We start from the raw sequence: 26,931 nt of genomic DNA on the forward strand, positions 1-26,931 counted from the left end.
TTATGAAATCAATATTTGGATACCAAAAGATTCAAATATTTGCAGAAGTTGTGAAAGATTTATAAGAAAACTCACAAGTTTTGTATGTTATGTCGAATATCTTTGCTATAGAAAATCTCCACATGCTGTCAGTTTAGTAGTTGAAACAACATTGATAACTTTTTATACAAAACCAAACATATAATCTTTTGGCTCATAGATATTATGTTTTGGGGGTTTGTGATTAATATAATATTGTTACAAAGTAATATCTATTATTTTAATCAATTTGGTTGTAATTAAGTTTTATACGATATTGTTTTATGTAAATTGTGTTCGACCCAAAGGTAGATACAGTTTTGCAAATATTTTAGTTTGTTAATAAACTACAATTATGACATGTTAATTTATTTTCAAAGTATATTAATTGACACATCATGTCACCAAAGTGATATATTTTGTGAAAATTAATTTATAAGGAACTTTATTATTTTGGTTTATGTGTTTATTAATGCGGATATCAATCTACCCAAAGGTAAGTTGATATTTGGCCGAATAAATACATATATGATAATAAACATATGACATTTTTTAGGTTACATGTTATTAATAAGTTAATCCAAAGAGGGCTTATTAATTGACATGATTTATTGTCAATTCTTATTATCAAACTTTATAGTTTATGTATTTATTAATGCGGGTATTAGCCGACCCAAAGGTAGACTGATATTTGGTCGAATAAACACATAAGTGATGATAAACACGTGACAATTTTTTGCCTCCATGTGATAAATAAGTCAATCCAAAGAGAGGCTTGTTAATTGACGAGATTTATTGTCAATTTTATCACCAAAACAAGGATATCTCTTGCAAGTTAGTATTACTGTCCAAAGACTTCATATTAATGTTGTGTTGATACCTTGTAAAGATGTCATAAATTGAATTTATTGATTACGGTTTATGGATTAATGAGCATAAAAATACATTTTCTTATGTTCTCAAAACAATAAATTTGAATTATGGTATTATATCTGTTAACATTGATCACATTTATTTACTCAATGAGATTAACTTTAGGGAATGTAATGAGGGCATTATGTTAGTTCTCAATCGCATGAATATTGACCTTTCATTTTGGATAGAGCAACATTCTTTGGGGATGTTGAGTTTGGGGGAGAAACAAAGTTAAAACATTGTACTTAAGGAGAAATCAATCTTGATTCCAATTATTGCTTTTGATACTATGCACGTTATGAATTAGTGATCGACAATGTTATTCAATCTCTTATTCTGAATACGCAAACTCAACAAGCTCAAATTTAGATATCCTATGCGTGGTACCACATTTTTCATTAATTTATTATCTCATTTGGTTTTGAGGTAAATAAAGTAGATGATTTTGTGTGTCACATATTAAAAGGGAGTAAATTTATCGTTTTGGTTTTTGGGCAGATATCTACACAACCCAAGTTTCAATCATAAGAAAACAAGCAAATGAATTTTGAGATATCTATATATAACAAAATGCTATATGCTCAACTATAGGAAATAAGATATTTTGGAGATCATTTTTATTAGATGCCAAAATGGTTACTGATCCATATCGGGATACTTTTACATTTTAGTATGATGAGCCATTTCATGCAATAGACTTCAGTAGCTTCTTCCATAATGGAAGAATAATTTGTAGCATGGAATATGGTTGTGGAAATTTGTCACGAGGCTACACATTATTGATATTGAAAGACCACTAAAGTTGTGATAATAAGTCAGCAATGTTATATTCCAACAACAGAGGTTCTATTAAGTCACCCATATTGACATCAAGTTTTCTTCTATAAACACAGTAGTGCAAAATGGAAATATATATAGCACATATGAATAAACTCCATAAAAGCGGATCCGCTCATATACCCTAGGTCTTTCATGAGCATAATACACACGTTGGTGTGATATTTGGTTTTAGTGGGAGTTTTATGGTGCTTTATGTCTTGTTTAAGAACAATTATGTTTTTCCGTACAAAATTAAAAATTTGGTTAACTCCATTATTAGTTGCACTTATTTGAAGTTTGATCTCACTTCAATCTAAAGAGGATCTCGTTGGAAATCTATTTAGATTTTAATAACACACATCATGTTTAATCTATGTAGTTAGTTATATATGTATATGTGACCATTCATAGGTTTAGTTACGTAAATTGTAATGAAGACCGCTTTGATCCTATACTATTATGATTAGTGGACGAGAATGTTTAAGGATACCAATATTATAATAACATTCATTAAAGCGCTTATACAGTTATATATACATTTATATATTCGTGGTCCAGTGGGAGATTGTTCGATAATTATGGAACCACTTCATATATATTTAATGTTATCATTAATTCTGGTTATTATGGTAAGAATATAAATTGTTGATGGACCGATTTATAGAATATTTACTTACCTTGTGGGTTGAGTTCCTGGTTTGACTCAAGATCCTCAAGATCCTTTCCATCTCTCACATTAGGGTATATCTCCATCTATATATACATGTAATGACGAGCAAATCAAGACATATAGAATACTCACATAAGATTCGTGGGTCAAATTGTTGAGGGACTTTAGAGAGTTCTTGAGATCAATTGGAAAACTCAACCTAGTTCTTCGGATTCAAATATCATAATGAAATAAGGTATGAATCCTTTATTCTTATTGTTTAAGTTTTCTTTTAATCAGATTCGAGATTAAAGATCCAAAGTTATGCTTCCGCGTTTTATGTTTTGGTTATGAAAATAACTAACACAATATTCTATAAACTACTGGTAGATTAACATCCGCTAGAGCATAAGACTATATTAATTATATTTAATATTAGAAGCTTATGGGGAGAAAATGCAAAATATTCTGACACAACAAGATACATATACAACTTTGAAGGACAAGATGAACTCGGTGATGTCATTTGAGAAAATGTTCTTCTAAGCTTTTAAGATTGGATAGGAGTTCATGCTCCTCTTCTCTTTTGTACCCACTTTTTTTTTTTTAAGGCTGGAGGGAGTGGTGTCACCGAAACCGCACTCCCTTCACCGCCACATAAGCGTCACATCATTTTTTACCACACAAGTGTGGTTTCTTGCCACACCAAGGGAGTGGTGCCACACTTATTTTCTTTTTATTTTTTTGGTTTTTTTAGCTATTTTACTTACAACTTCTTTTTTAATAAAAAACATAATTTTTCATTACTTGAAAAAAAAAAACATTACATTGAAAATTCAAAAAACATTACATTGCATTAAACAAAAAAAAAACGAAAAATACACACATGACATTAAAATAATCTTAGAAACTTAAAAAAACACAAATAAAACAAGTAAAGCAAACTACATAAAGTCGTTCTTCGAGAACTCGTCTTCAGAATCATCCGGTGGATCCAAATTATGGTTAATGTTTTGAACCCCGTAAATGTGTTTCATTAAGTCATTGCGAAGATTGTGAAATGTTTCAGTGCAACGTATCTCTGCTCTCATATTCATATACTCTTCGCCACCAATTTTTATTGGTTGTGTCTCTGGTATGGTTTCTTCCTCGTCAAACGCACATATTGCTCTTCCTTCGTCTTCAATAATCATGTTATGCAATATGAGACATGTATACATGATTTCTTGAAGTTTTTCCTTGCCTAAATTAACTGTTGGTTTTTTCAATATAAACCACCGTTTCTTCAGAGCTCCAAAAGCACGCTCAACATCCTTCCTAGCTCTTTCTTGAGCTCTCTTGAATTTTTTTCGTCTAGAACCATATAGACACGTAAACGATTTAACAAACACAACATACTCAGGATAGATTGCATTGACCAGATAATAACCATACTTATATGGTGTTCTACGCACTTCATAAGAAGAATCTGGTGTAGATCCATCGTATATGTTGTTAAATATAGGTGAATGATTAAGAACGTTAGAGTCGTTAATCGAACCAGGAGAACCAAAAAAAGCATGCCAAATCCACATATCTTGTGATGCAACTGCTTCAAGTATGACCGTTGGGTGACCATGATCACCTCGGGTAAATTGCCCTTGATATAACATAGGGCAATTTTCCGATGCTCAATGGAGACAATCTAAGCTTCATAGCATTCCAGGAAACTCATGCACACTAGCATGATGAACTTGCAATTGCAAGATGTTATTACGTGTAGGCTTACGTAAATATTTAGGACCATAAAACTGAATCACAGTTTTGCAGAAATAATGGAGACTGTCTCGTGCGGTCCTAGCAGACATCCCAGAAGTTTCGTCTAACACATCAGACGGAATGTCATATGCTAACTGACGAAGTGTGGTTGTGCATTTTTGTAAGGGAGTGAAACTGGGTGTATCTCTAGCATCGTAGCATTGTTGAAAAAATTGCACTCCCTCGTTACATCTTCAATTATACGTTCGTATAAACCTTTGAACATTCTGAAGCGTCTACGGAAATAATACCCTTGATAAGTGGCATTCTCTTGAAAATAGTCTTGTATCAAACGTTGGTTGGCTTCTTCACGATTTCTGAAAATATATCTTCGTGTTTTCCGTTGAGAACTTGCAGCTGCGTTATTGCATAAAGCATCATGTGTTTGTTCCGCCATTTGAGCACACGCAACAGCAACATTAAAAATAGTCTGAAATTCTTCAGAAGATGAAGAAGATGACATTTTTGAGAGAGATTGGTGATTCTTTTTTAAAAAAAAATTGAGTGAGAGGGGTTTGTATTGATTGAAAAAAAATGAAATGTATGTGTATATACAGGAAAGAAAGGTAAAAAGGAAGAAAAAAAAATTAATGCGCCAAGAGGACCGTTCAACGATCAAAGATTCAACAACCAATCACGAGTCGCGGTTCTTTCGAGCCGTAGTGCGGCCAAAACCGCAATCTGGGGGCGGTGTGCACGGCTGAGGTGGCTCAAACCGCGGCCCCAAACTGCAGCCACACCCTCTAGCCTAATGCTTTTGGATACAAAGTCATACTTTCAAAATACATTACAAGATATATGAAAATAACTTTTGGCTTAATTTGAATACATGCTTTACTGTTCTTAATAGAATCATTCATGCTTGTCTTAACCAATGAAATTTAACTCATTTGGAACATTATAAAACCACACATTTTTTTTTTAAAATCGGAAATTACTTTTTATGGGTTGTGCTCAGCATGGTCCTAAATTCTATATATATATATATATATATATATATATATATATATATATATATATATATATATATATATATGGGTAAAGTGAATATACCTTAAGGTTATATAAGATTTTTATGGTCCTAAACTCACAATATTATGTCGTTTTGTATCATTTATATACATTGTAATTGTCTAATGTTCTTATAATTCAACTTCTAACTTGATTTATTTCAAAGATTTTTATAAATTTCGCATTTATCTTCCTTTTATATAATTTTCATTTTCAACTATAATATATATAACTTACTAGGTGTTCGTTAAAAAATGTGATGTAAGAGGAAGATAATATTGAAAATTTGAAAATTTTGAAAATAAATCAAGTTAAGGATTGAAGCTTAAGAACATTATAATGAATATATCAAACAAAACGACGTATTATTGTGAGTTTTGATACCTAAGCTTACATACCCTTAAGAGTATATTCACTTTGCCATATATATATATATATATATATATATATATATATATATATATATATATATATATATATATATATATATATATATATAACTTTATTGAAATAAATATGTGTGTTGAAGTTGATCCTAGAAATCAAATATAATCAAAGACCTTGAACTAGCAAAAATAATGAGACCTAATTTTTATTAAAAATAAAAATATATGATAAAAATTAAAATTTAACCCTTATGCCGGCTGCCTATTTTAGCCCCTCAATGTATCTACCATGAATGTTTTCTTTATTCCGTATATATCATCATGTGTATCACATATCATTGTCGTGAAAATTAAAAAAAAAATATATCACTCCTTGGACACTTGAATTAATAAAATTGGACCCACATCCATAGTAATCATTCCACTACACTTGCTAAATAACAATCAAAAAACTTGCGAACTGTGTGTTTTAGTGGATTCACACCATAAAGAGCAACCCATCTTTTAAACTTAAATATTTTTTTTTGATATATCATTTTTTTCCCCATATATAAACATAAATTTAAAACCTAAACATGTTACGCACTAGCCATCCTAAAAGTAGTAAATCATTTGAAGTCGACAAATTTGAACTTAATATATATATATATATATATATATATATATATATATATATATATATATATATATATATATATATATATAAACATAAATTTAAAACCTAAACATGTTACGCACTAGCCATCCTAAAAGTAGTAGATCATTTTAAGTCGACAAATTTGAAATTAATATATATATACATATATATATATATATATATATATATATATATATATATATATATATATATATATATATATATATATATATATATAGAGAGAGAGAGAGAGAGAGAGAGAGAGAGAAAAGGGGATGGTTGAGAAAGCAGTAATGAATCTAAGACACTGGTTTCAAATCTATCGTTTAAACGTTTCCGCATACTGGAAAGACGGAACAGATTTTATATATATATATATATATATATATATATATATATATATATATATATATATAGAGAGAGAGAGAGAGAGAGAGAGAGAGAGTCAGGTTCTAATGAGGACTCTTTTTTCAGTGAGTCCGGTTCTAGAGAGAGTTCGATTCTAACGAGTCCTCACCCGATATATATATATATATATATATATATATATATATATATATATATATATATATATATATATATATATATATGCTCACAAGTGATTATTCATATATCAATGTGATGGGTGGTGGTGGCGGTTACAGAGGTAGCGGTGACAAGGGTAGTTGTGGCAACAGCGACGATGGTGGTGGCATGGATAGTGGAGAAGATCTTTGTGGTGGCAGAAATAGTCGTTGGTGGTAGTGGTGGTGGTTGCTAGTGGTTGGGGAGCTGGGGAGGTGGAGGAGGCAGTGGAGAAGGTGTTGGTACTGGTAGAGGTGGTGAAAGTGGTAGTGGGGAGGTGTTAGAGGAGACAGGAGGTGGTTGATTCATATATGAATATATGTAAACTTGTATTAACATATGAATTTACCTATCCTCCGTCGCATCGGTATAATGGAGGGTTTTACGACAAGATATAAATGAGCGGCTAAGATTGATTCTTCTATTCTCAACTTTTTTTTTTTTCAATTGAACGTTTCTCTCTCTTTCTTTCTGTGTGTGTGTGTGTGTGTGTATATATATATATATATATATATATATATATATATATATATATATATATATATATATATATATATATATATATATATATATATATAGCCCTGCAACAATTCTTAATTTTTAACCTTTAATTTAACAAGGTGCCAATTTTGTAAATAACTGGAAATATGGATGCAAATGTGAAAGATTCAATAATACATGAGAGTATTATAGTAAAATATTTTATAACTAACTGGACTCGTGTGCATACCCTAAAATTTTACGATCGTTACTGAATCGCATACCAAAACTTGATAAATTCAGTAATGTCTTCCACAATGGAGTTTGTGACAACTATTTCATCTAATGATAAACGAAATTGTCATTACGTGATTTTTTTAACTTAAAACATTCGTATTTGACATTTTCACTTGTATTTGAATTTAATTTTCAGCTACTTTAGAAATCAAAACATTTATTAAATGATTTGAGTTGAATAACACTAGATTTTAACCGTATTTGACATTTCCACTCGTATTTAATATTTTTTCATCTACTTTAGAAATCGGAAAATTTGTTGAAGTATTTGAGTTGAATATTAGAAAAGGGGATGGTTGAGAAAGCAGTAATGAATCTAAGACACTGGTTTCAAATCTATCGTTTAAACGTTTCCGCATACTGGAAAGACGGAACAGATTTTATTTATATATAAATACGCATATATATATATATATATATATATATATATATATATATATATATATAGAGAGAGAGAGAGAGAGAGAGAGAGAGAGAGACAGTCAGGTTCTAATGAGGACTCTTTTTTCAGTGAGTCCGGTTCTAGAGAGAGTTCAATTCTAATGAGTCCTCACCCGATATATATATATATATATATATATATATATATATATATATATATATATATATATGCTCACAAGTGATTATTCATATATCAATGTGATGGGTGGTGGTGACGGTGACAGAGGTAGCGGTGACAATAGTTATGGTGGTGGCGATGGTTGTGGTGTCGAGGGTAGTTGTGGCAACAGCGGCGATGGTGGTGGCATGGATAGTGGAGAAGATCATTGTGGTGGCAGAAATAGTCGATGGTGGTAGTGGTGGTGGTTGCTAGTGGTTGGGGAGGTGGAGGAGGCAGTGGAGAAGGTGTTGGTACTGGTAGAGGTGGTGAAAGTGGTAGTGGGGAGGTGTTAGAGGAGACAGGAGGTGGTTGATTCATATATGAATATATGTAAACTTGTATTAACATATGAATTTACCTATCCTCCGTCGCATCGGTATAATGGAGGGTTTTACGACAAGATATAAATGAGCGGCTAAGATTGATTCTTCTATTCTCAACTTTTTTTTTTTCAATTGAACGTTTCTCTCTCTTTCTTTCTGTGTGTGTGTGTGTGTGTATATATATATATATATATATATATATATATATATATATATATATATATATATATATATATATATATATATATATATATAGCCCTGCAACAATTCTTAATTTTTAACCTTTAATTTAACAAGGTGCCAATTTTGTAAATAACTGGAAATATGGATGCAAATGTGAAAGATTCAATAATACATGAGAGTATTATAGTAAAATATTTTATAACTAACTGGACTCGTGTGCATACCCTAAAATTTTACGATCGTTACTGAATCGCACACCAAAACTTGATAAATTCAGTAATGTCTTCCACAATGGAGTTTGTGACAACTACTTCATCTAATGATAAACGAAATCGTCATTACGTGATTTTTTTAACTTAAAACATTCGTATTTGACATTTTCACTTGTATTTGAATTTAATTTTCAGCTACTTTAGAAATCAAAACATTTATTAAATGATTTGAGTTGAATAATACTAGATTTTAACCGTATTTGACATTTCCACTCGTATTTAATATTTTTTCATCTACTTTAGAAATCGGAAAATTTGTTGAAGTATTTGAGTTGAATATATGTATAATTTAACTATTATCTATGGTTTTTTTTTATGTTTTGCTCTATTTTTCATTAATGAATTTTTAATTTTATTATCTATCGAGTATGATGTTAATAATATCGCTTTATACATGTAGAAAAACCAAAACATTCAAAAAAAATATACAAAAGAAAAAAACGAGAAAAAAAATCAGACCTTAAAGGTAATATATATGTTTAATACTTCATTTGATAATACCATGTTTTAAATCACATATGATTAACATTGTGTTATAATCATACATTTTACTGTATTTAATCATATATGATTTTGTAATAATATATGCTATATATATGATAAAAATCATATATATGATTTACATTCAATCACATGTAATTAGCATCTATTTTGAAGACTTAATTTTGACAATATTTGGTTTTTAATCATATATGATTAAGATCTATATTAATCATAAAAGTTCCATCATATATATATATATATATATATATATATATATATATATATATATATATATATATATATATATATATGATTAAAATCATATGTGATGAGAAAAACCACTTTTATTCATCAATCACACATGATTATATACATAAACCTCTCAAACTTTGGTTTAATCACATGTGACTACAATATCTTATATACATAAAGTGATTCATTCACGTGTGATTATATACAAAAAAAGTTCAATTACATGTGATAAAAAATTATTATGAACATTGAATGCTTATTTATCATGACTATATTTAATTACATGTGATTTTCTGATAATATCTATATTTATATATTACAGAACAATATAAATAACAAAAACAAACGGCGAAGAGGATAGTTGAAAAAGGAACAAGTCAATTATAAATAATTATAAACATAAACAACCCTCACTCTAGTTTAATCACATGTATTTAACATTTTTATATACACAAATATAATCAATCACATGTGATTATCATCTATTATGAAATCTTTATTTATAATGAATTGGTTTAATCATATATTCATATTTGACTCTCTGATTATATTTGTACCTATATGTATTAGAGGATCCTCAACAAAAAAAAAAGTTACCGAAGAAGAAACAACTAAGATCCGATCAGAAAAGAAACAGAACAAAGGTATAATTCAATCATGTGTGATTAGATACTTAAACATATTTTATAATTTCAATCACATATGATTATATAAATAAAAATCATATACTATGTTTTATCACATGTGATTAGCATATGCTATGAACATTGTAGCTTATTTATCATGACTTGTTTTAATCATATGTGATTTTCTAATTATATATATATACATATTTATATTTATATATATATATATATATATATATATATATATATATATATATATATATATATATATATATATATACTAGGTGTACACCCGAGCAAAGCGGTGGCGACAATTACTACTGTTTCGATTAATGTTTTTTTTCCAGAAATTGTCATTTGATTGTTTCAATGGCTATAAATTTGGTGTCTAATATGTTAGAAAAATTGCATGTCCAACATTTCAGCAAACATCATGCCCATGCTAAAAAAAAAATCAACCGATGTTTCTTTCCTTAAATATGTTTGTTGATTATTTTTTTACCATAATTAGTTTTTGTTCATATAAGATGAGTAGTTTTTGCATAATAGATTTGTATATTAAGTTATCAAGCATGCACCTCTTAAATTTCAAGAAAAGTTAAGTATGCTTTATAATATAGTTTATATATATATATATATATATATATATATATATATATATATATATATATCTTTGAAAATCCTAAAGCAAAGGTAAAAAAAGGCGACTGGGGAAAAAGCAACGGAGACAAGATAAAAAGAAAAGAATGAAAAAGGTATAATTCAATTATAACTGCTTAGAGACATAAACATCTTTTATACATCAAATCAGATGTGATTATACACATAAACAACCCACAATGGATTATAATCAGAATTACCATAGAAAATATACACAAAAAGATTCAATCACATATGATTAACATCTTTTATGACTAATGTGTGTTTATTTATCATAACTTTGTTTATTACATGTGATTAGGATATTTTACCATCTTTGACACACACAAAACATCCAAGACTATGGTTCAATCACATGTTAATTGCATATGTTATAAAAACTATATGTTTATTTATAATGACTTGGTTTAAATCATATGAAAAAATAAATTACATAAGAGGAAACAACAGAGAAGACATTGAAAAAGAAAATAGAAAAATGTATAATTCAATCACATGTGATTAGTCACATAAACATGCCACGCTTATATAGTCATATGTGATTAACATATGTTTTTAAAAATTAGTACTTTATCACATGAGAACTAAAAAAGGTATACTTCAATCACATGTGATGTAACGACCCGAAAATCACAACGTAAAAATTTCATTTTTAATTCGACCAAAACACTAATTATCTTTAAGTCAAACATTCATTATCCTTTTTCTAAATATTCAAAAGTACTTTATAAGAAACCAATTATCAGAGTACAATCCCAAAGTCATCCTAATGCAGAACATGGGTGAACGCGCTGCGATCAAGTCGGGCCCTTTCCTTTTGAACTGGAAGTACCTAAAACCATAACCATAAAAACCGTAAACACAAATCTTAGTGAGTTTCCCAAAATACCACATACCATACATACCGTTGGGCCTATCCCCCACATTGGGCCCAACCTACATATTAGGCCTAACCCACCATAATGGGCCTAACCCTACCAAACCATTGGGCCTAGCTCGATCATACAAATGTAAAAGTCACAAAGATAGTTAGCACCTACATAACATACAATGGGTTTAGCCCTTTTTATTCCATGGGCCTAGCCCAACATACAAACGGGTCTATTCCGTTATACAATGGGCCTGACCCATCATACAAATGGGCCTAGCCCAACATACCATGCAAGAGTTACAAAGACAACTAACATAACAGAACCTTGTGAGCCGACATTGGTGCCTTCGACCCACGAGTACAGTGAGGAGACTCACCTCTAACTGCTGAATCACTTAGATAAATCTCTATCTGGTGGTCCGGCAAATCCCCACGTTGTCACCATAAAACACATCCAATTAATAACTGGATTTCGACCCATATGTAAGAGTCTAAGCTAGGGTAAGACTATTTTTGGCCTTTATCAAACTTGGCCCAAGGCCAAGTCCCAATCCAACTACTCGAAAGGCCCCAAACCAAAGTGATCACCTAAAGCCCAATTAAACTATCCTCAAAACCCCTAATGACACAAGGCCCAAAATTGATCCATCGGGCTTCTGCTGAGAACGCTTGGCGTTCCTCTCTCGAACGCCTGGCATCCGAACGCCGAGCATTCACATGTAAACGCCTGGTGTTTTCTCTCTATTCATCAACTTCCAAACCAATGACTTAATGTCTTAAGATATCAAGTCCAAACTTCAGATCCATAGTTAATAGAACGTCTTAGGCCATAAAGTTGCAAACTTTATGTCCATGCATGGTTACAGTGAGCCTAAAAGCTAAAACTCCAACTCATTAACCCATTAAGACACCTCAAAACTTTCATGGAGTGAAAAGAAGGTCCAAGATCGCAATTTTATCACTCAATCTACCCTGAAATGTCCAAAAGGACAACTCCTTTGATCTAAGGTAGCTCCTACCCAAAAGACCAAGAAAATGGGGCTAATAATCATAAACTTCTAACATAGAAAATATATAAAGATATGATGATCAAGTTCATAACTTTATACCAGAAAATGATGCTCCAGGATGCCAATAGTCCAGATCCACAAGCTAGAGAGCAACCACAATACTCCAAAGATATTCCTTCTCTTATTAAGAAAACTAAATGATACCAAAAAGATGAACCAAGGCTTCAAACTCTCATATACATTTAGGGTTTACAAAATGAGGATGGAGGTTGGAGTGGTGAAGGGTTTTGAGGCCATAATGGTCTTTAAATAGGGTGCAAACCCTAAAAATCAAGGTTTTGTCTCTCCGTGAAAACGCCTGGCGACCATCATAGAACGCTTGGCATTTGAGCGCCTAGCGTTCTATGACAAACGCCTGGCGTTTGGACCAAAGAGCCAAAAATTAACACAACACTGGTCTAAACTGAAAAGTAATTTGAATCGGGTGTTACAACTCTCCCCCACTTAAATTAGATTTCATCCTCGAAATGATTCCTTACCATCGAAGGTCCACCAAACAGCTTGAACAAACCAATCACAACTCCAATGTGGACCAAGTAAGCAACCCCAGACTTTCAATAGTTTTCCAAAATAATATGCAACCGAACCTAACCTTATCAGGGCTCCCAATTCCTGACGATGAACAGATCCTTACTCAACTTAAATTAACCCCCGAAGAATAACCATTTCTACTATGCCCGAAATCTGAAATCTTAAAACTTGGATGACTCCCCGACAGACAGCCTGTACTGAACCACTGCTAATTCAACCCCACTTTTTATTCCAAACCAATCATCCAACTTCTAATCACCTTGATGTTTCCACTGGAAAACAGAATCACCGACCATTCGTTGCTGCCTGAAACTTTTCACTTCATAAAAGGGATTAGATAATCCTTCTGGTGCAAGACTCATCCTAAAGTTAACGAATCCATGAACATAATGAGCAACAAGAGGCAATCTGGGAGTTAAACCTTCTAGCGTTGAACAAGTCACTGATTTCTTAACTGCCTCAACCAATAATTCTAAAACCCCATAAGTTTCCAGACCTACACATAGGTAAAACCATTCCAAATCACAATCACAAGGGCCTTTTCTACCATCAGAACTGAAAACATCCCTTTTGACCTTGAACCCTTTAGCTGATGCCCTTGACATATAGATTCCTTAATTCATATCTTGCTGAAATAAAGATCTTACACATATACACTAACGATTCCCAATTTGAGTCTCAACTAAAATCCAAATCGGTACATAAATCTTAACTTGAGATCCAAGGATTACACTTGCTTTTCACCCGAAATATTCTTCTAACATCCATAAAAATCATGCCAAATTTAAACTTTTTAAAACATTTAGAAATCGTCGATTATTACAAATTTATTTTCAAAATGGTTCTACATCAGAGTATCCCAAAAACATAGTTAGAAAATATGAGGAGTTGTATGATCACACCTTTTCATTCCCACGATCATCCAAAGTACCTGAAACCAAAACTAAAACTGAAAGCTCGAAGCTTAGTGAGGTTCCCCAAAATACCCATACATACAACAATATACTTATAATTACAAACATCATACTATGGGTCCAGTCAACCATCAGGTTGGAATACCCTAGGCCCTCAACCATCTAGTTGGAATGCCAACATACTATGGGTCCAGTCATCCTCGGGATAGAATACCCCATGCCCACAACCAACAGGTTGGAATGCCCACATACTACGAGTCCAATCATCCTCGGGATGGAATACTCACGGCCCACAACCATCGGGTTGGAATGCCCAGGTCTATTGGCTTTCGCACAAAACAGATAAGCCTCAACCACCAATCAAACATGTGCACATATAACAAACAATCACATAAAAATCTATAGACAGACAAACCAATCTAACAGATCATAGCAAAATAATAACATCCTATCTACCAGGACACTTGTCACACCCCCAAACCGGAACGGCAAAAACGTTCGGGGGCGGAGGACGCCATGTACAATATCATAACAATGCATAATAGTAAACAAGTAACAATATCATCCATTGCATTAATAATATAATTTAATACAAATGTGTTATGTGTATAGTTTGAAAGACACCAAAATATGAATCAAAATAAAAGACGAGTCTCGAATGCTGCATCTTCTCAAAACCTGGTCCAGTGTACTTGTCTATTGGTGACCTGAGAATACAAGTTATTTTGAAAGAGTAGATCAACATTTAAGCTGGTGAGTTAATAAGTGCTTTAGTGTCATTGCTTGTATAAGTTTGAAGAAAGTGTTTGCGAATGCTTGTTGTAAATGTTTGTAAGTGTTTGATGTAAATGTTGTATCTCCTATAAAATCCTATATTTTCTACTTTATTATGAAATGTAGTCTTCTAACAAGACCCGACTATTCTGTATGTTTATTCTCTTGTAAAAGTGATTGTTTTTCCCAAGTGTGACTATCCTTACCAAAATATAGTTTACATTACCATTTATGTGAGAAGATCACAATGTGAATCTAGTGGGAAAATAAAGATGTACTGTAGTATTGTATATACTAACTACCATTGTACTAACTACCTTAAACCAATTGTTTAATTAAGGTAAAATTTGATGAGATTATAACCATACTTGATTGACTAGTAAAACACGACGATAAAAGATGTTGAAATGATATAATGTTCGTCACCCGTAGACCTGCAGGTCCCATTGTAGCTAGCAACAAGGTGTAGGATGGTAAATCACGTATAGATCTATACACAAACTCATGCTCTCCCTCCAGGAGACTCTAGTTATAAAACGTGAAACAATAGTATATTGTCATGCCATGAAGTAGTGGCTCACATTAATGTTATAGTATTCTTGTATTTGTATTGTATGTTCTCTCTATTCTAGTGTATTGTATGTTCTCTCTGTTCTAGTGTATAGTATGTTCCTCCATGTTTCTCATTATAGTATGTTCTTTATGTTTCTCGTTATAGTATGTTTGAACTGACTCATGTATGTACTGACTCTTGTATGTTTCATTGTTTTAGAAATAGTGAGTAGTAATCCTCTAAAACTATACCTATTACAGTTTACTAGTAATGTTGCTTGAATGCCTAAGCATGTTTGTACACCTTTGCTACCCAAAGGTGTTGAACTGATGTAAGAAATTTTTATATCCATAAACATATACATAATATATAACTAAGATTTAAACGACACTCGGACAAACAACCGATACCTTAAGTCCACAACCAAACAAGGAACAAGAAATAAAGTGGGTTATCAGTCCTAAGCCCTTTCAACCTTATTTATATAAATATATCTATATAGACAAGATTTTGACAATATATAAGCTTAAAAGAGTTTTAACATATAAAATATGTTTTTAACCATTTGAATGGTTATAGATGACTTGATGTCAGTTTATAAAATGTTTTTAGATAGCTTGTTTGATAACACAGTTTTGAAGTATAAGAAATCTACTTGTTTGATAGTTATTAATCACATGTGATTGATACAATAACTATAATGTTTTCTACTTGTATTCCCCCCCCCCCTAAATGCATTTAAAATCATTTAAAAGATAAGTTTAGGGGTATGAACTCACCTGTAGTGAGTGATTCAAATGTAAGATCGATACAGGATGCTAAGTATGCCAAGTGATGTCTCGAGCACAAACAGGTCCTATTAAGCATATAATGACACATATATGTATATAATTAGTGTATATAACAACTAATCATGATAGGGAACAACCTTAGGTACTAGGAAACACTTGGAATGAAGTGTTACAATCAAATATGATTGTTCTAAAGGTGTTTACGATCACACAGGAGTGTGTTTACGGCCTAGGTGTATTCACAGCCATGGTGTTTACGTCCGTGGGTGTTTACAGCCTAAGATGTTCACGGCCAATGATGTTCTTGAGAAGGGTTTACAGACAAGGGAGAATTTATGGCCGTAAACTCTTGATATTTTGGATGAAATGGTTGTTTCAAGGGTGTATTTCAAAAGCTTCTAGAGGATAACTAGTATATGGAAAGGATACTTACGTTTTTGAAGGTTGAAGGGGTGTTCAAGGCCTAAAGAACTAGTGTGTGTTCTTGGTGTTCTTGAAGATCTAACCCAAAAAGAGATGATTTCACGGATGAAATCATAGGGTTTTACTAGATTAAGAAAGGTATCAACTAATAAATGGAAGAAACACTTACAAATTTGTCAAGAATTAGAAGTGCTCTTGATGATACTTGAGAGAGAAATGAGTGTTATTGAGTTGGAAGTGTGAGAAATGAAGAAAAATGAAGGAATATCACACTTATGGAAGGAGTTCACGGCCAACCAAGAGATTACGGTCGTAAACTCCAAGTGTTGGAGTTTTTCGGCTTGAATGTTGCACAATGAACTCTAGCAGATACTTCCTAGCACTCAATCCTTGAATATACTAGGCTTAGAACACTCAAACAGACCCTAAACAATGCTAAAAGATAGCAGAAACGAGTCTGACTTTGATTGAATTGAATGGTTGTATAAGATAGAAATTTTGGGTTGTCACAATACTGATCTAACAGATCATAATAGCATAATACCATCATATATACAAGGATACTGATCTAACAGTTCATACTAGCATAACATACCAGGATAACAATCCAAAGGGCCGACCTTAGTGCTTTCGACCCTTGAGTATAGTGAGGAAAACTCACCTTTCAAATGTTGTACTGAAGTGATAAGCTCAAACTCGTGAATCACAGCCACAGACTCCACCACCTATATTTACCATAAGACCATTTCCATAAATTTCCAATTTACTAAAATACCCCCAGAAGTCAAAATGGTTAATCCTTGGTCAAAGTCAAGGTCAACGATCAAGGTCGACAGTACATGTTGTTGGATTAGTGTCTAAGTCCATAACTATAATTGGTATATACTTGACCCGACCCGACATGGTCCATTTGGGTTGCATGGCATCATGCATTTGGATAGACTAAAATGATAGAAATAACACTTCAGGTTTATTAATATATTATAAGTTCTAATATATTAATAAGATTATTTAATTAGTATTGATCAAGAATTAATCTAGAATTAATTAAGTGATCAAAGAAGACTAATTAAATATATGGGTTGATTGTGTAAATCATCCATACTTATATAGTGGGCTAAGACTCCATGGATTATCAAGTTGGGCTAAAACCCATAGGATACTCCATGGATGCTCCATGGTGTATTTGAACCCATGGATCCAAGGAAATGGAAAGCCATGACAATTAGGGTTTACCCTAATTGTAACAACTATATAAGCATCTTATTCTAGTGCAAAATCGGACACTATGTGTGTATGTAGAGGTCCAGCCGATTTCATGAAGTGTGCATTTTTCTCTCAAGTTATTCCAAGTGCATTTGGTGTTGTGTGAACCATTTGAGGTGTTACACTTGGGGCACTAGGCTCTTGAGTTCCATGGAATCAAGCACGAACCAAGAGATATGTAATTCTACTAGTTTTTATATTACTTGTACTTCATAATATGCTAGTTAGGATAAATACTTTGGAAATTGATATTCACATGTATAATAGAGAAACCATATATCCAAGGTATTTAGGTTGCATGTACACCATAGGAGTGTTAAAATGCTCAAAACCCAATAGTGGTATCAGAGACAAGGGTTGTTTTCACTTATACTTGCAAAATTGGATGGAAAAAACAAAGTTTTGTGCTGGCTGGACAGGGGACTCAACGAGTCCATAAAGGGACTTGACGAGTCCAAGGCAAAACTCATCCAACTCGCCGAGTTTGTTCATGCACTCGACGAGTTGGACCCCCAAACAACATATCTTCGAGTTTTGGTGCTGGAATTGGTCTAGAATCATTACCTTTGACTGTTTTGGACTTATAAAACCTTTTTTTTAATTTGGTAATGATTATGCTAAACCAATTTCAATGCTATAATCAAAGTTTCAAGTTTTTAATGTGTTTATGTAATTCTTGAAAAATTGTTGATTATGAATGTTCATGCTTATGAGTTTTGTTAGATCATAGAAATCATGTGCAAATTGTTTGTAAGTATAATTCATGATCTTGATGAAATTATATGGACTCCATAACTTGTCCTCAAGTTATGGATTACCAAAAGTTTTTTTGTGTTGCATTGTTTTATGAGTAATTTAGATTGATGAAAAATATTTCTTGTTCGTTGCTTTCAATCCATATTAATCTAAAAGAAGTTCATAAAAGGTGTTTTTATAACTTGTCATCAAAGTTACATAAAAGGTCACATTTATGAATCTTAAAGCTCATAAAAGTTCCATAGGTTACACAAAAAAGGAAGAGTCTTTTCATTAAATTGTTTTAATGCCTACATAAGTTACATAAAAATGAAGAGTCTTCATTTTAATGAACCATTAAACTCATAAGTTATGAAATGAAAAGTTTTGAATAGTTTCAAAACTTTCCCTCAAGTTTTAGAATTTGTAAAGTCTCACACACTTTAATGCTTTAATTCCAAACTCTACAATTTTAAAAGTTAAAATTCAAACTTTATGGACTTCATTAAATTAATTAAAGTGTTTAATTAAAAGAGTTAATAATTCCATAAAGACATTGTTTAAGTTTAATTAAATTAAGAGTATAGCTTAATTAATAGATTAAACCACCAAGTATTTTAAATGTTTAAAATACAACCTTATACTATTATTATAATTTTAATTATATAGATATGTATAAGATAAGTCAATCTTACCATTAGTAGGCCTCATTCACGAAGCCGGTCTATAAGGGGGGTTATAAGGTTACTGCCTATAAAATGGCAGTTTAATTGGTGTCCACTATCACCCACCGCTTTCTTGACTGGTGGAGGGTCGTTAGCTGAACGGGTAGGAAAGGACTATAATTCTCCCTTCATTAAAAGTATAATGATAAATACTAAGTAACTAAACACTTATAAATTCCCAATCTTATTTACTTAAGAAAATGTGAAAAAGGTGCTAACCCATGAAATTACACTTTGTACCTTACCAAGTCGTTAGTGGAGTGTGTGTGGTTAACCAGCACACTAATAAGGAATGGTAAGAGTGGCAAAGGGTAACTTGACTTTATTATAGATCGGTGGAGCATGTGTGGTTAACCGGTACATTGATTAGGTGATAAAGCTAAGGGTACCAAGTAAATTTGCATGGTTATTCATACCTTGTTTGTGATCCTCGGCACCCCAGTCACAAACCTGAGAGGGCACAATCGAGATTCAAACATGCCATTGAAAGTTCAATGTATCTCAAAAGATCTAGGAGTTTCAAATCCAATTAAAACTTAATTATATTTCGTTTTTCATGGTGGAAATTGGTAAATCGTCATTTACCTACCTTCAACTATTTTATAATTTGGATTATAGCATCCCTCTTCCAGTTATAAATAGGTTATTGGGTCCTAGCCTTAATATTTCATATTGGGTGTTATATTAAGGACCTTAAATCAACTAACTTGAATTTCTCCCTTATAGATGTCTCCTTCAGACAACTATGGTCTTCCCAAATCTTTAGGAACAAGCTTCCTAATGAAGATGATATCCCAAATGGCAACCAAGGTGAAAGATCAATCCCTTTGTTGCGCATTAGTGGGACTAGAAATCATACTTCACCTCCTCCAGTAAATCTCCTTATCCCACAAGTTTCAAGACTTGATAAGTTCTAAGTCACTCAATCCCTACTGGCAAGCAAAGTCTATATGTGCTTACATCTTAGAGGTTAAGTCACATATTGACAAGCTGGGAGAGTCGGGTGTCGAAGTCTCGAGGTAGTTGGTTGTTGACTTGGTTCTTCAGTCACTCCCAGATGACAAGTCACGACATGTGACATCCCCAAAATCTCGGCCAGAAAAGACCGATTTCATTTATACTTTTTAAACATTTTCAGAGTAAATTTGTTTGATTTTAAAAGAGATGTGGAATTTGTTCCCAAAAACAAAACATGATAAAATAGATATTTATCAAAACATTTCATATAGAAATATGATTTCATTTCATAATCAAAAGTCAGGATGTCATGTTCCGATACAGATCATAAAGCATAAACGATTACATTACAAGTCGTTCAACAAATATATACATATAGAGACTAGTAAACAAAAACAACATGATGATTCGCCCATCTTAAGCTCTTGCGCCACTTCCTGTAATACAAATCAACTGAGTGGGTCAGGCTTGGGAGCCTGGTGAGCATATAGGGTTTTCAAACCCACAATAATTATATTTAATTACAACAATCAACAATAAACCCGATTACCCATTCCCGTTATCCTCACCTTACGTTCCTAAAAATAACGTCTATTATAAGGAACTTATTTCAGGATTTTTCATCGGGACGGACATTACTGCAGAGGGGCTTCCTCAACAATAAGTGTCCTAAAGGCAACCATGTGGGGGATAGAGTACACCGGTGAACACGTCGTTCACAACACCTACAGGTAATGAGCCTGCTAGTGTTCCACAGGACAGTCTAGAATAGTCCGTGGTCGTCATCCATACTCTGCTGAATGACTAGAATAACACCAATAACACCGAGGCCTCCCATCTGTTTATTTCACACCAATTATCTACCCATGTTCTACCCAACATATTAGTAGATAAAAATCTACATTTTTATACATTGTTTAAAAACCTGTATAGTATGCTTTAATCAATACATATTCCACATAACAGATGAGACACATACACAAAACACGTATTTCATAGAGAATATTCATTCACATATATAACCACAAAATATATACACGTAGCACGTATTTTATATTAAATACTTCATAATATTGTGTTGGAAAGAAAATAACTACACACTCACTTCCCGTATTCTTAAATACGTTTAACGATTACTTGTTTATCATGTATTGAAAGGGGACTATACACTCACTTGATCAGAAGATGATCCGACAGCACTACGGCTTATAGAAGCAACGTCTCTCCGTAGATCTGGAAGATCTTCACAAAAACCGGCTCCTCGCGGGCAGGGCTTCGGCTCGGGAATAACGCTCTTCGGGATTCTCGGGGCTTCGGATCTCGCTTCGGGGATCGGGAATAATATCGGGGCTTCGGGGTACAAATGGCACGCAAAACGAGGCAAAGGACTAGAGAGAAGGAAGAAATTGTGAATGAAAAAAGAGCTGCCTTCGGATCCCCTTTTATAGTGCTGAACCCTCGCACGTACGCGGGGCGTACGCCTCGGTTCGTAAGCGCTTGCGTCATCGAAGGTACTTGAGTGCTGACTTCGTCATCCTTCGCTGTACGCGGGGCGTACTTCGGATAGACCGGCTGACTCCTCTTCGGATAATATCGGAGGTTAATTAAAAATAAATATTAAATATTTATTAAACTTTAAAAATTCATATCTCCTTCATACGAACTCCGTTTTCGACGTTCTTTATATCCACGCGAAGGTGAGACTATGCTCTACAACTTTCGTTTAGACTCCGTCGGCTCATTTTGACTTTTATTTTTATTATTTATTTTTAGGAGGCGCAGACAGGAAAACTTCGTTATAAAATCATAACTTCTTCGTCCGACGTCCGTTCTCGCCTATCTTTTCATCGCTTCGCTACTAACAACGAGATCTTCGATTCTCATTTAGATTGTTTCGGCTAAAAACCGCTCGATCTTAAATTCATATTTTACGTCACTCGGCATCGTGCCGGTTCTGTCGCGAAACTTCGACAGGTCGTAACTTCTTCGTTATAACTCGGATTTTGGCATTCCTTATATCTCCGGAATCCTTGTTTCAACCACTACAACTTTATGCAAAGATATCGGGCTTATCTCACACTTTAATTTTGACGCTTATTTTATTCTTAATTCATTAAATTATAATAATTAAGAACACACACATAAATCACATAATTCACATAATTCACAAATAATACATTTTATTATTTCAAATTGGGGTTACAAAGGTTAACCTAGACTATTACATTGCTAAAAAATGGCAAGCCCAGAAACACGGGCGTTACAATTCTCTCCATCTTAGAATGATTTCGTCCCCGGAATCACACACCAGCAAACAAATGCGGATAGCGACTCATCATGTCACTCTCCGTCTCCCAGGTGAGATTCGGCCCATTCGCATGTTTCCATCGGACAAGTACTAACTCAACCATCTTACGTCGCAATTTCTTAGTCTTTCGGTCAACGATTGCCTCCGGTTCCTCAATCAACTTTTTGTTCTCATCGATCCTCAACTCCGAAAGTGGAATGATGTCGGGAACTTCTCCCGTGAACTTCCTCAAGTAACACACATGAAAAGTGTTATGAATTCCATTCAGTTCTTCTGGTAGTTCGAGCTTGTAAGCTTGGTTCCCAATTCTCTGAAGAACTTTAAACGGTCCAATAAACCTTGGACTTAACTTTCCCCTTTTACCAAATCTTATAAGTCCCTTCCACGGCGAGACTTTAAGCAAAACCGAATCCCCAACTTCAAAAGTCATCGGTCTTCGCTTTTTGTCAGCATAGCTCTTTTGACGGTCCTGAGCTGCTAACATTCTTTCCCTAATTATTTTCAACTTTTCAGCCATTTGATGGACTATCTCCGGTCCCATAAACTGCTTTTCCCCAACCTCAAGCCAACAAGACGGCGTACGACACTTCTGTCCATACAATGCTTTATAAGGTGCCATCTTTATGCTCAAGTGAAAACTATTATTATAGGAAAATTCTACCAAAGGTAAATGTTCATCCCAATTACCTAGGAATTCCAAGGTACAGACTCTCAGCATATCTTCAAGTGTTTGTATTGTTCTTTCGCTCTGACCATCAGTCTGCGGATGGTAAGTTGTACTTAAACACAACTTGGTACCCAATTCCTCTTGTAGACTTTTCCAAAATCGCGAGGTGAAACGGCTATCACGATCTGACACAATCGTTAGCGGAACACTGTGAAGCCTCACAATTTCCTTCACGTAAGAATTCGCAAGCTTTTCCATAGACCATTTCTCGTTGGCTGCTATGAAATGCGCACTCTTAGTGAATCGATCAACGACCACCCAAATCATGTCGTGACCACTTTTTGTTCTGGGTAGTTTAGTGACAAAATCCATAGCAATGTCTTCCCACTTACCCATAGGCACAGGTAATGGTTCTAAACTCCCGTATGGTTTCTGATTTTGTGCCTTGACTCTTGCACAGGTCACACACTCGGCCACATACTTCGCAATGTCGAGCTTCATCGTCGGCCACCAATAATAGGGTTTCAGGTCCCTATACATTTTAGTGCTACCGGGATGAATTGAGTACATGGTCTTGTGAGCTTCTTCCATCAGAAGATCTCTGACTCCTCCTGTCTTAGATATCCAAATCCGATCTTGGAACACCTTCAATCCGTGACTGTTTACACCGAACACCAACGTTTTGCCCAAACGTTCCTCCTTCCAGTCATTCTTCTTAGAAGCTTCGCTTTGAGCTTTCTTTATACTTTCCAAAATAGTCGAGACAACTTCAATTCTCAACGCTCTTGGTCTTCTCCTTTCAAGATTGACTTTCCGACTGAGAGCATCAGCAACAACATTGGCTTTACCGGGGTGGTAAAGTATCTCACAGTCGTAGTCCTTAAGTAATTCCAGCCAGCTTCGTTGCCTCATATTTAATTCTTTCTGACCAAAAAGATATTGGAGACTCTTATGATCAGTGAAAATTTTGCACTTCGTGCCATAGAGGTAATGCCTCCATATTTTCAGTGTGAAAACTACCGCTGCCAACTCCAAATCATGAGTCGGGTAGTTCTTTTCATGCTTTTTCAGCTGTCGAGATGCATACGCGATCACCTTATCCCTTTGGGTCAAAACACAACCCAATCCAACCCTAGACGCATCGCTATAAACAATGAAGTCTTCAACTCCATCGGGTAGAGAAAGTATCGGTGCCTCGCATAGTTTCTTCTTTAGCTTCTCGAATGCTTCTTTATGCTTATCATTCCAAGCATAAATAGCTCCTTTGTGGGTCAAAGCTGTTAATGGACTAGCGATCGAAGAAAAGCCTTGGATAAATCTTCGGTAATATCCGGCTAATCCCAAAAAGCTTCGGATCTCCGTGGGACTTTTCAGTTGTTCCCACTTCATCACAGCTTCGATCTTCGCTGGATCAACCATTATCCCTTCTTGGTTGACCACGTGACCCAAGAATTGGACTTCACGAATCCAAAAATCACATTTGGAGAACTTCGCACACAACTTCTCCTTCTTCAAGACTTGTAACACTTCTCGCAAGTGTCTGCCATGCTCCTCTTGGCTTTTTGAATAAATCAGAATGTCATCTATGAACACTATCACCGATTTATCAAGGAACTGATTACAAACTCTGTTCATCAAATCCATGAATGCTGCTGGAGCATTGGTCAGTCCAAACGACATAACCAAGAACTCATAGTGTCCATATCGCATTCTGATGTACACCCCTTGGTCAAACATTTTCTGGCTTTCATTAGAGAAATGATTCTAGAGTTTACTTTGCGTTTATCTCCATACACCATAAACGATTCCTTCCCAGGCGGGTTCACTTTCACTATTTTCTTCTTGCATAAAATTTTGGCATCATTGGCGCTAAGCCAATCCATTCCCAAAACGATGTCGAAACCATTAAGTTCGATAGGAAATAATTCCTCGTGGAACATATTCCCATTCAAGTCAATTAAGATGTTTTTCATGTGATAGCTAACAGGTACAAACTTGCCACTAGCAACTTCGACTAATAAGGCATTATCTAGTCTATCAACAGGCAAAGCTAGTTTTCTACCAAATTCATGCGATATGAAGGAGTAGTTGGCTCCAGAATCAAATAAAATTTGGGCAGGCAATTTGTTAACGAGAAAGGTACCTGAAGCGACATCAGCTTCATCTTTAGCAGCTTCCAGTGTCATCTGGAATGCTCCCGCCTTTGGCTTTGGCGGAATGTTGGGTCTTGCTGCTTCCTTCTTTCTCGGACAATCCCTTGAGATGTGCCCCTCCTCACCACAACCATAACAAACATTCTTGGTGAAGGTGCATTCGTTGGCATAATGCCCTAGCTTTCCATATTTAAAGCATGTGGTTTCCCCGCCACACTTCCCTTGATGCTTTTTCTTACACTTGTCGCACCATTTCGCCTCTACCTTTCCTCCACTTCCTCTCGACCTAGACTCCGAGAATTTACTTTTCTTGCTGGACCCTGAAAATCCATCGATTTTCCTTTTCTCGCCAACCTCTGACCTTTCCAGACCTTTTTCCCTGATCTGGGTCTCAACATTTCTAGCAGCCCAGATGGCGGCTTTCAATGTGGTTGCTTGCTTAACCATTGGACCATAGTCCGCTGGTAGTACAAGGGCAAATTTTTTGACCTTAGAGAGTTCTATAGGCACCAAATATGGGATAAACTTCATCTTTTCTATGAAACTTGCAGCGTATTCAGTAACGCTCAATTTCCATTTCTTCAAATTCTGAAACTCATTACTGATTTCCAGAAGGTCCTGCTCGGAGCAGTATTGCAGTTTTAGTTGTTCCACAAAGTCTTCCCAAGACATTTTGCTTGCTTCTCCCTTGGGCATAGAGTCAGCTAACAATTTGCACCAACTCAACACACCAGATTTTAGCAGAGGGATCACAAGAGCGGTCTTCTGCCTGTTGCTGCATTCGCAACTTTCAAACATAGTCTCCATTTCAGAGACCCAGTCCATAACTTGTACCGGCGTCGAGCTTCCGGATAGACATGGTGGTTTGGATGCCATGAAATCCTTATACTTGCGTCCACGACCATCATTTCCTCCATACTGGTTATTGCGTCTAACCACTGGTTGTTCGTCTTGACCAATAATCCCACTAAAGTTTTCTCCTTTAGACTGCCCTCCATTCTCCTCGGGCTCTTCCGCTTGAATTGACGGTTCTTCACGATTCTGCCTAAGCAGGCGTCTTGTTTCTTCCATCTGACGATCCAACATCATTTGAATCATAATGTGTACACCAGCCATTGTTATCGGCTTAGGTGCATCAGCTACGACAGGTACTTGTTGAATTACAGGTGGTTGATTCCTGTTTTCATCTGCATTTCCAACTCCGCTTCTTATTCTCACCA

At 34.3% G+C, this 26,931-nt stretch overlaps 1 protein-coding gene across 1 annotated transcript; it reads right to left on the reverse strand.

The window, feature by feature from the left end:
* Positions 1 to 3,345: 3,345 nt before the first annotated feature.
* LOC145067310 (uncharacterized) lies at positions 3,346 to 4,053 on the reverse strand. Its single transcript, XM_079014478.1, has one exon. The coding sequence runs from the start codon at positions 4,051 to 4,053 to the stop codon at positions 3,346 to 3,348; it is 708 nt and encodes a 235-aa protein (XP_078870604.1).
* Between the last annotated feature and the right edge of the window lie 22,878 nt (positions 4,054 to 26,931).

Source organism: Lactuca serriola, chromosome 8 (genome assembly GCF_051521515.1).
Source record: "Lactuca serriola cultivar US96UC23 chromosome 8, Lser_US96UC23_V15, whole genome shotgun sequence".
NCBI classification, from domain to species: Eukaryota; Viridiplantae; Streptophyta; class Magnoliopsida; order Asterales; family Asteraceae; genus Lactuca; species Lactuca serriola.

Excerpts from the sequence above, each read along its gene's own strand:
- LOC145067310 (XM_079014478.1), bottom strand. The coding sequence starts at position 4,053 with ATGTTATATCAAGGGCAATTTACCCGAGGTGATCATGGTCACCCAACG.